Raw genomic sequence first — 12,500 nt, forward strand, 5'->3', positions numbered from 1 at the left:
GTTGTTTATTTGCATTTAAGTGCAAAATATTTTACGTTCGTTTGAGGAACGAATTAGAACGTAAAAACACTTTCGAATCTCTGGAACAGGGAAAGGATATCAAACCCAGTTATTTATGCTGAGCACCAGGGAAGGGATGGTGCCGATGGCGCCTAATCATGTATACATATCAGTCACTAGTTCTAAAATAGTCGAGTTAATATTATTATCATTATATATATAACAATAAGACTACGAGTTCGAGTTTTCTATGAGTCAATAGATAGTAAACGAACGTCAACGACAATTGCGAGATTCGTGATAGATGTAAGTATATATATTTATTATATGGCTACGATAATACGCGCACTGTGATTGGCTTATTGGTTGTCATAACATTCCCGTATTGCCTTCCTCGCAAAGCCTCGGTCGATACGCCAAAGCCTCAGTTTGATATTTCCTGGCATGACCTCACTCTCGGTTAGTAAGTAGTTAATATTTAACTAATATATAACAGAGGCTATCTTGGAGGTTCTTGTTTTTGGGGGCGCTTTTCGAGAGTCTTTTAGCAGGCTAGATGGTCACGGGCGTGACACGGGATGGTCACGGGAACGACACGGAATGGTCACGTGAGTGACAAGGGATGGTCACAGGCACGACATGGAATGGTAACGAACACGACACAGAATGGTCACGGGAGTGACACGGAATGGTCACGAACACGACACAGAATGGTCACGGGAGTGACACGGAATGGTCACGAACACGACACAGGATGGTCACGAACACGACACGGGTTGGTCACGAACACGACACGGGATGGTCACGAACAAGACACGGGATGGTCACGAGCACGACACGGGATGGTCACGAACACGACACAGGTTGGTCACGAACACGACACGGGATGGTCACGAGCACGACACGGGTTGGTCACGAACACGACACGGGATGGTCACGAACACGACACGGGATGGTCGCGGATACGACGCGGAGTGGTCACGAACACGACATGGGATGGTCACGAACACGACACGGGATGGTCGCGGATACGACACGGAGTGGTCACGAACACGACATGGGATGGTCGCGGACACGACACGGGATGGTTAGGAACATGAAACCGAACCCTTCGTTTTAACTCGTGGTTTTGTCCCATAAAAGTGTTACTGTTCAAATGGCGCTGGTAATCCCGCCTTTGCTTCGCGCTACTTTTCCCTATGGCTAATCCAAGGTTTTGTTTGCTTCCTTGTAGGTGATACGAGGCAGAGATCCATGTTTTTGAAAAGAACAAATAAGAAAATGCTCAAAGTGTTTAAAAATCATGTTGATTCGCTTTTGGTGAAAACAGAACATTCTACAAAAATATAGTATCACGAAAAATTACGAGTTTCATTATTTGAGTTGTATCTTTGAACTTTTATTGAAAAAAAGTTACATTGCATACATTGGGGGGACCACGTTTCACTCGAAGCTCCCTATTAGTCAAAATGATTTTTGCAATTTCTATATATGTTTACCCTTGATGAACAAGTTTACCCACCCGAAACTCGAACTATTATCGAATTCCCTTGGAGTAGCAGTAGCAGAAGTAGTAGTAGTAGTAATAGTAGATGTAGCAGCAGCGGTAGTAAAAGTAGTAGTAATATCTTTGTTTTATGAGACTGACACTTGATGTGATACACGTGCAGATCTCAAATTTTATTGGTTTTCCTAAAAATATAAGAATTTGCCGGTAAAACAACGGCATTTTAAATGAAAACTTTGGCTTAACCGCGCGGTACTGGAATTAATGTGGCGAGATTCATCTACGCGTTGACGTCTTGTTCAGCCTGGGTGACGTCATCCCCGCGCATGTCATCTAGCTCCACCACGTTTGCTTCCCTCCGTTTCAAACAAGGTATCCCAAAATCCTCTTTGGCGCTCTCGGCCTCGTTAATCGTCTGGTGCATGTCAGCGTTCATAGTCTCTGGGAGCCAGAGCGAGGCTACCGCAGAGCCTAGAGCGAGCACTCCAAATATAGTCACTGGGAGAGTGATGCTAAGGCCTGGTAGCTGAGCCTGTTAGAGAATAAATGTTCAGAATCAGATCATTATCCAAAAAAGGCTACATACGTACTGTAAAGAGTAAGCAGTAATATTGTACTTACCACCATGACGATGAATGGGGAAAGAATGGCACCGACACGAGCGAAGAGGGACGCGAGACCCATGGCCGTGTTTCTAAGTAAAATAGACATAGTTTTGATATGCATTTGTTCAAAATAATTTGCCGTAAAAGGATAAGTAGGGCAGCAATGAAAACATGTTTTATGGATAAAACTCGACATTTACCTGATCACAGTAGGAAAAAGTTCTCCAGTAATGATATAAATGCTGTTGAACTGACTCCACACGAGCGAGCGGCCAATGATTGCTAAAGCTGTGGTAGCCGTGCCGTACTCTGGAAAACACGTTGCATTCAGGACGGCCCTAGGTTTGGAATTATCTACAGACTATACTCCGAAACAGCAAAGCAAAATCCGTTGTTTCGTGTCGTCATTGTCTTTGTTGTCTTGTTAACGCTGTTGTTTGTTGCTGTTCTCTTGTGGCTGTCTTTATTTCAATGTTGTTTTGGTTGCTGATGATGCTGTCGTCGCCATTTTGAGGTTGTTGTCGTTATCATGTTGTCTTTGTTGTTGTTATGTCCTCGTTGTATTGATGTTGTTGTTGTTATTATGTCGACTTTGTTTTTGTTGACGTCGTAGTCGTATGATGCCGTTGTCGTTATCATGTCGTCTTTGTTGTTGTACATGTCGTCGTCATAATTGCTGTTGTCCTTGTTGCTAAGTTGTCATTATTGATGTCTCACCGGAAGGTAGACCAGTTACAATGAACGAGGCGACCCCAGCGAAGACCATGAAACCGAAGTACGAAAGACGCCGTCCATACCTAAACACCAATTGTCATGGATTACCTGTGGTCAACGCGGGCCAATGTGAGCAAAAACGTGCTTGTGCGTTGAAATAGAGTTTACGTGGGTACGTATTGTTGACACATTGATAAGTAAGCTATGTTTGATTTCGAGGTTAACCTGAGGCGAATAAAAATACATAGTTATGATTGTAATTTGGTGATAGCCAAAACAAAAGTACGATGGGGAGACTTTATGACAAAGTACCCCCCCCCCCCCCCCCCATACGAGGGATATACTTTATAGATCAAGCCAAGGGCAAGTATTATGGGGATGTCGATGAGATTCATGATAAAGTCCCCTCCCCGTGGATACGTACTTGTACAGAAAAAAAAAACAACAACTAAAGGCGAGTACTGGGATGTCGATGAGATTCATGATAAAGTCCCCCCCCCCCCCCCCCCCCCCACCTCCCCGTGGAGACGTACTTGTACAGAACAAACCAACTAAAGGCGAGTACTGGGATGTCGATAAGATACATGATAAAGTCCCCCCCTCCCCGTGGATACGTACTTGTACACAACAAACCAAAAGGCGAGTACTGGGATGTCGATAAGATTCATGATTAAGTCCCCCCTCCCCGTGGATACGTACTTGTACAGAACAAACCAACTAAAGGCGAGTACTGGGATGTCGATAAGATTCATGATAAAGTAGTTGAAGTAGATACTTCCTGGGAGCTGCGTGGTGTACAGATCAAACCCGAAGTACACCAGAGATACTGTGAACCTGAAAATCGTGTAAAATATGTAAATATCAGTAGTCATTACTGCGAGGTCAATACCTTTTGAGCAAAGAAACCCTTTAAACCCACGGTAATACCCATGATTCGACTCGAAACTCGCTCACTTAATGGTTTCTATACCCCATTTTCTTTTTTCGTATCATTGAAAACTTGAATTCTCGAAAAATTGAATTATTTTATTTCTCCCTTGGGTTATTGGGAAAAATGAATACACAGACCGAAGCCATGATTTGCTGAGAGAGGGTGCAAAATCAAAGATATCATGTGAAAGAAAGTTTCATATTTTGTCGATCTTTAAATCAGAAATTACCCACTTTTTGGCGGTTGCCATTTCCATTCCCAAAAGCATAGTATTTGAAAATTCCTTTATAAGAAACGACCCATTTCTGGCCGCCAGAGGGGGGGGGGGGGGGGGGTAGTGAACCCTGCGTACGCGCCTGCATTTATCTCTGATTCAATGGCTAGTTGATATAGCACAAGTGGCTACATGTGCTACCGTAACCCGGCCACCCTTACCAGTTGTAGCACGTGATAATGGTCCATCGCCGCAGCTTCGGTGTGCGGACAAGGTCCAATGGCGTGTGCTTCCTGGTACCTAGTCCCCCCTCGCGCTCTTTTTCGTCCTGCCTGATTTCCTCCAGTAAAGTGCGCAAAGCATGCTGGTCGAGCTCGCTGTTTTTTTTTTAGGCCCACATTTTGTGAGCACTGCAAGTGACTCCTCCAGCTTATCGTGTGCCATGAGCCAGCGGGCTGTTTCTGGAAATACCCTGGGGCGGGTAATATCGTATTAGCTCCGATTTTGCGAATGACCACTAAAGAATTAAGAACTAAAGCCCGGCGCACTCGTGAGCAAAATTTCACGCGTGCATTTTTCTCATTGCCTCGCGAGCTCAAAAACTCACAGTTCAAGCAGGTGAGAATTTTGCCTCAGTTGCTGGACGTAAGTTCGTTCGATCGACGTCCGCTTACTGTTGTTTTTGGCCTGGCGTGGCAGTGAGGTAAGTGCACGCGTGAAATTTTCTTCACCGTGTGCTCTGAATGGCTATAGCTACTAGCGGTTTATTACGCGCCCTATAATTGGCTTTTAATAGAGTGGTCTATGAGATATGGATTTCCCTAACAGAGCGTGCAATAACACATCTATTATATCGCAAATATCCACACAGGTAGCGCGAGCGAGCAAGATATTCAGACCAAAAAGTATGTGTTATATTCCTTGATTGCAAAGGAATTTCGTAAACAACAAAATACTTAAATTTGTCCGTATTTTTTTGACCGTTTTTTTAAACAAATGGGTGATATGACCGCCAAACATTGTCCCTAATTAAGTACTGTTACTCCAGCCAAGTCCCAGGCGGTCTTACCCGGATTTCTAATTTAAGCCACCACATTATGGTGGCTACATAAAATACTAACATCGCAGGGACTTGGCCGCTGATACCCTACCATAGTAAAAACCTTACCTCCAAAAAGCGAATATGTAGAATATTGGCAGGCTCCCGATCAAAACCATAAGCCTCCAATCACGGACGAGGTACGAGAGAAGTACGCTGATCCAAGCACCAAACTTCCAGAAAACCCCGTAGGTCTTGCCTACGTGTGTCCGAACCCCCGGTCCTACCATCTCCACCAAGTATACGAACTCCGTCAGCATAAGTCCAGCCAGGGAAAAGCCCACTCCGAACCGCATCAGCATAAGCAAGGACATGCAGTCCGCGAGGGACTGGGCCAAGCTGAACGCTCCCTGGGTAATGAGAGATATGGGAATGGTATTGGCGATTGTGTAAATGATGGTGATTTTATCAATGGGGATGTTTATGGCAGTAGCGATGATAACGGTGAAATAATGATGAAAATAATTATGATGTCGATGGTGATGTTGATGGTTGACTTTTGATGGCGATTGTGATGATGGCGATTAAAAGATTATGGTTACGACGATATGATTATAAGATGATATGAGACCATGATCTCTTGGATGATAATCATGATGACAATGATAATGATTAAAAGATAAATGATGATGATGATAATGATTATTAAAAGTTGATGATGATGATGATGGTAATTATAGATGCTATTAGGAGCTAAACCTTACCATAAATGCTATTTCAATATGTGTAATAGTGGTAGAAGCCTTATAAATAAATAAATAAATAAATAAATAAATAAAGAAATAAATAAATAAATAAATAAATGCTATTAGGAGCTAAAACTTACCATAAATGATATTTGGAGCTGAAGCTTACCATAAATGCGGCGCTAAGGTACATACAAGTCCGTCGACCACATGCGTCCGCAAGCCAACCGCTCAGCAGTGATCCTATGAGCATACCGGCGAAGAAGCTAGACTGGATACCAGCTCCCAAGTAGGCGCGGTCACACAGCAGATTCCACTGAGAAGACAATTGCAGTCTCCGTTTTTGATAACTGAAGGGGTGGTTACTAATTGTTTTGCTCTTTTATTGGCCAGTTTGATCTGACAATATTATTGTTATATTTCATTGCTTTGATTTTTAAAAAATAAGTTAATCATGGGCGTAGTCAGGGGGTGGCCTAGGGGGCCCGCCCCCCCTTTTAGTAGCCAAAAACACAGTAAATGTATGAGACATTATCCAAATTCAGGAGAAAATGCCGTATAAGTCCCTTTTGGCCCCCCCTCCTGTTAAAAATCCTGGCTACGCTACTGTCCTAGAAATCGTCATAGTGGAACCTCGAAACTCTAATTCTGAGTTTCTAACACTCCATCCCCCCCCCCCCCCCTTTCTCCAAGGCGTATTCTGACAGTGTCAGTTTAAATCTAGATGTAATAATAAGGATTTTCCATGCAATTATGTACTCTACCTCAGACACAGTACTCGTGAAGGGCCCGTCGAAGGCGTACGTGGTACAGTTATCGCAACACTTGGAAGGGGGGCATGTAGTGTTGGCATCATCACAGTGAAACATTGGCGAGCCAAACGCAAACAGGGACTGCTGGAACATTTGTGACAAGGGGATCTGAGCCGTACAGCACAGCATGTACAACCCAAACTGATACATGCCAAACTCACGAACTATCTTGAAGACTTCGTCGAATTCGCGACGATTCCCGCGCAACTTCTCTTTCTCGCTGGAATCCATGGTTCTAAAGCGCACTCCTTTCAGGTACTGAGGCGTAGATACGATGCAAGTGATGCGCTTAATTCTATTGTTGAACAAAATATCTTATTGAGCCTTACATTATGTAGTCTGCTTAGCAGCCCATATAGTGTCATGCATGACTTCCCCACAAGTATAATAAGTGGTTATACTCACCGAACGTGCTTGAAGGCGAATCTTACAAAATGCAATTTGAATCCGTCCTCAAGTTGGTAATGTAGGTTATAAGGTTACGGGCGGGATGTCGTATGGTTGCACTTGTTTTTTTTATGATACTGTGGAACCTCGATATCGCGATATTCGATATAACCATAATATCACGGTATAACGATTTCAGGTCCCGCCCACCTTAAATATATAGAAAATAATATCGATCTAAAGTCCGCTTATGAACAAATATATAATTTTCGATTAGAATTTATTTCAACCTCTTGATATTACGATGCGAAAACGTTCTTCCTTTACGCGTCTCTCTGTACCATCCACGGACAATTAAAAAAAAGGGGGGGGGGGGGGTAAACAACAACAACAAAAAAAAAACATTCATACACGATGAAAAGCCTGGGAAAAAATGCATGCAGCCCAAACCAGACAGGAAATAAAATGCATACAACGATTAAAAAAAAATTCATTCCCATCTTTGAGACAAAAAAAAGACAAGCACAACTGAAACTCCCCCTCCCCCTTCACTTTTCTAATGGTCCGTCTCCTCACATGATTATAATCTCTTTTCATAAAAAAAGCCTTGCTCTCTGATTGATTGTAAATCAATAATGTCGGATTATAATACCATGCCATATCTCGCTAAGGTCGTCAGGCGTGAAGATAAGTAAAAGTGAAGCAAACAATGTCCGAGTGCATAGTCAAACCGAGCTCCTTTACCCCTAGCAAACAACATCACTTTCGAGTCTCAGGGACAGCAAAAGGAGATAAAATCCAGATGCTGTACATCGGTAAAGGGAGGTGCCGCTGGCTCCTAATCTTCAGTTCAGTTTTTTATTTTAAAACTATCACCTCAGATGCCAGGGGCTTTTCTTCGATGTTTTTGTTTTGATTCCTTACAATAGATTTCAGCAGAGAGCTGGAACACATGCACATTTTCTAACAGGAACGACAAGTAGATAGCGGGCAGATTTCGGAGCCGATCCTCTGAGCGCTACGTCCAATAGAACGGCTTTTCCGGGAGCTTTTCTAGGGCGCTTTTCGAGTCTTTTAGCAGGCTAGATGGTCACGGGCGTGACACGGGATGGTCACGACACGGAATGGTCACGGGCGTAACACGGGAGTGTCACGGAATGGTCACGGGCGTGACACGGGAGTGACACGGAATGGTCACGAGCACGACACAGAATGGTCACGGGAGTGACACGGGATGGTCACGAACACGACACGGGATGGTCACGAACACGACACAGGTTGGTCACGAACACGACACGGGATGGTCACGAGCACGACACGGGATGGTCACGAACACGACACGGGATGGTCACGAACATGACATAGGATGGTCACGAACACGACACAGGAAGGTCACGAACACGTCACGGAATGGTCACGGGCGTGACACGGGATGGTCACGAACATGACACGGGATGGTCACGAACATGACACGGAATGGTCACGGGCGTGACACGGGATGTTCACGAACACGACACGTAATGGTCACAACCACGATACGGGATGGTCACGGGCGTGACAAGGGATGGTCACGGATGCGACACGGGATGATCACGGGCGTGACACGGGATGGTCACAGATACGACACGGGCTGGTCACGGGCTTGGCGTGAAAAATCACGAGCATGGCAGACTGGTCGTAGTCTAAAAGTTTGATCTGGAATAATTCAGAGAACTTTGGACGGTCGAGTTCACCGTGTGCTGTATTGACGTGTTCGTTGAAGATATCGGGTGGATAATACTGGAGGACCAGAAGGCCTTATCAAACCTCATTAGCAGAGGCACAGTGCGAGCGACCAACTTGGACTGGCTCTGTATGCAGATTCTCTTGAACTTGTTCCAGCTGAAGCGTGACTTAGTGCACGTTTTTACTTCAACCAGATTAAAACACTTCAACTGTTAACATAAAAAGGTGTGATTGGCCAAAAGATATAATTTTCCAGCAAGATTTTATAAATTTTTTTTATATTGATTACATCGGATACCCTCTATATGAATAGTCATCTGCACAGCCGTCGTTGGAGTCAGTCTTAGATTTAAGATAAGTACGGACTATAAGGTAGGCACTTTCGGCTGGATGGATACAGAGGGGCAAGGGACTGGATACAGGGGGCAAGGGACTGGATACAGGGGGCAAGGGACTGGAGACAGGGGGCAAGGGACTGGATACAGGGGGCAAGGGACTGGATACAGGGGGCAAGGGACTGGATACAGGGGGCAAGGGACTGGAGACAGGGGGCAAGGGACTGGAGACAGGGGGCAAGGGACTGGAGACAGGGGGCAAGGGACTGGAGACAGGGGGCAAGGGACTGGAGACAGGGGGGCAAGGGACTGGATACAGGGGGCAAGAAACTGGAGACAGGGGGCAAGGGACTGGATACAGGGGGCAAGGGACTGGAGACAGGGGCAAGGGGCTGGATACAGGGGGCAAGGGACTGGATACAGGGGGCAAGGGGCTGGAGACAGGTGGCAAGGGACTGAATACAGGGGGCAAGGGGCTGGATACAGGGGGCAAGGGGCTGGAGACATGGGGCATGGGACTGGAGACAGGTGGCAAGGAACTGGAGACAGGGGGCAAGGGACTGGATACAGGGGGCAAGGGACTGGAGACAGGGGGCAAGGGACTGGAGACAGGGGGCAAGGGACTGGAGACAGGTGGCAAGGGACTGGAGACAGGGGGCAAGGGACTGGAGACATGGGGCAAGGGACTGGAGACAGGGGGCAAGGGGCTGGAGACAGGGGGCAAGGGACTGAATACAGGGGGCAAGGGACTGAATACAGGGGGCAAGGGACTGGATACAGGGGGCAAGGGACTGGATACAGGGGGCAAGGGACTGGATACAGGGGGCAAGGGACTGGATACAGGGGGCAAGGGACTGGATACAGGGGGCAAGGGACTGAATACAGGGGGCAAGGGACTGAATACAGGGGGCAAGGGACTGGATACAGGGGGCAAGGGACTGGATACAGGGGGCAAGGGACTGAATACAGGGGGCAAGGGACTGAATACAGGGGGCAAGGGACTGGAGACAGGGGGCAAGGGACTTGATACAGGGGGTAAGGGACTGGAGACAGGGGGCAAGGGGAGACAGGGGCAAGGGGCTGGGTGGAGACAGGGGGCAAGGGACCTTGCCCACTTTCCCTGTAATAATCTTACCTTAATATAATTAAAGTACATCCTTCCCACAAAGATTGCCGCTTGCTCGTCGTCCACGCCCCACAAACAGTTGAATAGTCGAGTCTCACATTTACAGTCCAGTAATGTGAACGGGGAGAAGTTAAAAAAGTCGAACTTCCGTTCAAAAGGAGGGATCCAGTTTGGGCAGTAGTCATGCTCCCGACAGCATTGGTCGGTTTTGTTGAATTCGCCTGAAAGAATCAAGCAACGTTTAGACCTGGGTCGATGCCGTGCGTGACGCTTTTATATCAGTTATAGCTGATAAGGTATATTTGATATCGTAATATCACTTAGGAATCATAACTATTTTGCATCATTTTTCACACATTAGAAATAGAATTGTGCCTTGTAGGATTCTACTGCTCGAGAACACAGAATAAAATAACTATGCATGGCGTCTTTGAGGTTGAGGCTAAAAAATTTCAGGGTTCGTAATTGCCGTTTATACTGTTTACTGTTTCTAAAGAAAATGAAGGTGAAAAACAATCGAACCGTACCATCTCTTGGATCACACCCATTAAATCTCATATTTCCACTATGTAGTGTATACCTACCCAAATCGTCAAAGTTCTTGGCATCATTTCCGCTACCACACCAATTCGTGCCGGGGAAAATTGATCGCACAGCTCGCTTTGGACCTGTGTTCACCCCAAAACACGAAAATTCATAGAGCAAAACAGCTGCTGTCAAAAAAAGCAATCGTAACACGGCCATATCACACGTAAGATAGAATCGTACCACGAGAGTAGAGGTCTTGTGGATATGCTGGATTTGTCTTGGGCTCGTGTATCATTCGAATGAGAGCTGGATTACAGAGGTGATGATTGACATGAAAATAATACTTCCGCTTTCTCTTTTCTTTGGCCGCAAAACTGCATCCTCGGGAGAGTTCCCTTCACGAGCCGCAGCATGGGGTTGGGCATTGGGCCATCCCCTCTACCCACCAAATGACATTCAAAGTCACCGCCAAACAGTGTTTTTCTAACTGTTATTTACGTATTAAAAAACAGCGATGATTTGCCCCCAATATTCACGAACAAAACGTGGGAAATCATGGACCTGGTGATAAACCACCAATCTTTTCTGATCAAGCTCCATCAATATTCCAATTTTAAATGACAATTATTTTTTCCTCTCTTTTTTGTTCATCCACTTCTTATTATTTTTAGTCAATAATTTGATGCCAGATCTGGATCTGTACAGGACCCGAAATGATCCCAGGACCCGAAACGATCCCAGGACCCGAAATGATCCCCAAAAGTACCCCAACTGATCCTCGGACCCGAAACGATACCGAGGAGTCCCCGAAATCAACCCCAAGGAATTGCGGTAATGGACAAAGGGAAAGCAGAAGAAATACTTGCAAGTTTTGAAGCATAATAAAGGGTTAAGAGCGACTCGATTTCTAAACAACGTGACTTAAAAATATTAAATTCCAACACAATACTTCTATTTATTACATTGCCCGGCGTTAAACCCATAAACAGAGTCCAAAACAAATACACAACTTTAAATTGCTACTGAAAGGAATACAGCATAAACATAGCACAGCTTTGCTCAGATCAACCAAACTTTTGACCTTCCATTACACTCTTAACATTTTGCGGTTCCGACACATGACTCCGACACTATAAATCTCATTTCCGGTAAACATCACCCCTAAAAATTAATATTCATCTGACAACCAAACATGTATTTCACCACGAAATCCTTGTTCACACGAGCGAATATTTACCTACACATTTTAGGCAGCCGGTTTGGCCGAGAAGATGGAATGACAAAAGCACACTGAGTAATACACTCGAACAACCCTTCTACTATCGATGCAAAATATTAAGAGGATGTGAAAGCAATATTATGTGAGTTTTGAATTTCCTCATGTAGTCGTGCGTATACCCCGGCATGATCTCACGATATGATAGGTCTTTCATTTACCGAAAACAAACATGCCAAAAAATAACTTTAAAACATTTCGCTTCCTATGTAAAGCAGCATGTCCCATCTGTAAAGACTTTCTTTTATGGCTTGTTATGTAAAAATGATTTATCCACGCCGGGCTCCTCAAATTACTATCACATGAGTTGTTAGTTGACCCCAATTTTTGACTCAACCACTGTATTTCCCCCGCAGTCGTATATAAAAATCTTAATACTATAGTTTTAGTTAATGTAAATTTCCTTTTAATAACACAAACAAAGCTAAATGTTTCATATGTTTTTAAAAATGAAAGCCAATCCTTACACATTCCTTTAGTTGTCCATTACTGTAATTCCTTGGGGTTCATTTCGGGGACTCTTGGGGATCGTTTAGGGTCCCGGGATCAGTTGGG

General features: G+C 44.9%; 3 protein-coding genes across 3 annotated transcripts; all 3 read right to left on the minus strand.

Annotated features, from left to right (window-relative positions):
• Positions 1–1,787: 1,787 nt before the first annotated feature.
• Positions 1,788–4,007, minus strand: LOC125561783 (solute carrier family 22 member 6-B-like). Its single transcript, XM_048726168.1, has 6 exons — positions 3,991–4,007; positions 3,526–3,660; positions 2,830–2,909; positions 2,313–2,421; positions 2,129–2,201; positions 1,788–2,039 (listed from the first exon to the last, which is right to left on the minus strand). Exons 1-6 carry the CDS (start codon positions 4,005–4,007, stop codon positions 1,788–1,790), a joined length of 666 nt encoding a protein of 221 aa, XP_048582125.1.
• A 186-nt stretch (positions 4,008–4,193) lies between these two features.
• On the minus strand, positions 4,194–7,070 carry LOC5519707 (organic cation transporter-like protein). Its single transcript, XM_048726392.1, has 5 exons — positions 6,974–7,070; positions 6,521–6,856; positions 5,926–6,072; positions 5,140–5,420; positions 4,194–4,443 (listed from the first exon to the last, which is right to left on the minus strand). Exons 2-5 carry the CDS (start codon positions 6,797–6,799, stop codon positions 4,272–4,274), a joined length of 879 nt encoding a protein of 292 aa, XP_048582349.1. The 5' UTR covers positions 6,800–6,856; positions 6,974–7,070; the 3' UTR covers positions 4,194–4,271.
• A 148-nt stretch (positions 7,071–7,218) lies between these two features.
• Positions 7,219–11,030, minus strand: LOC5519708 (phospholipase A2 isozymes PA3A/PA3B/PA5). Its single transcript, XM_048726393.1, has 3 exons — positions 10,726–11,030; positions 10,151–10,362; positions 7,219–8,889 (listed from the first exon to the last, which is right to left on the minus strand). Exons 1-3 carry the CDS (start codon positions 10,883–10,885, stop codon positions 8,638–8,640), a joined length of 624 nt encoding a protein of 207 aa, XP_048582350.1. The 5' UTR covers positions 10,886–11,030; the 3' UTR covers positions 7,219–8,637.
• Positions 11,031–12,500: the final 1,470 nt, after the last annotated feature.

This window comes from Nematostella vectensis, chromosome 4 (assembly GCF_932526225.1).
Source record: "Nematostella vectensis chromosome 4, jaNemVect1.1, whole genome shotgun sequence".
NCBI classification, from domain to species: Eukaryota; Metazoa; Cnidaria; class Anthozoa; order Actiniaria; family Edwardsiidae; genus Nematostella; species Nematostella vectensis.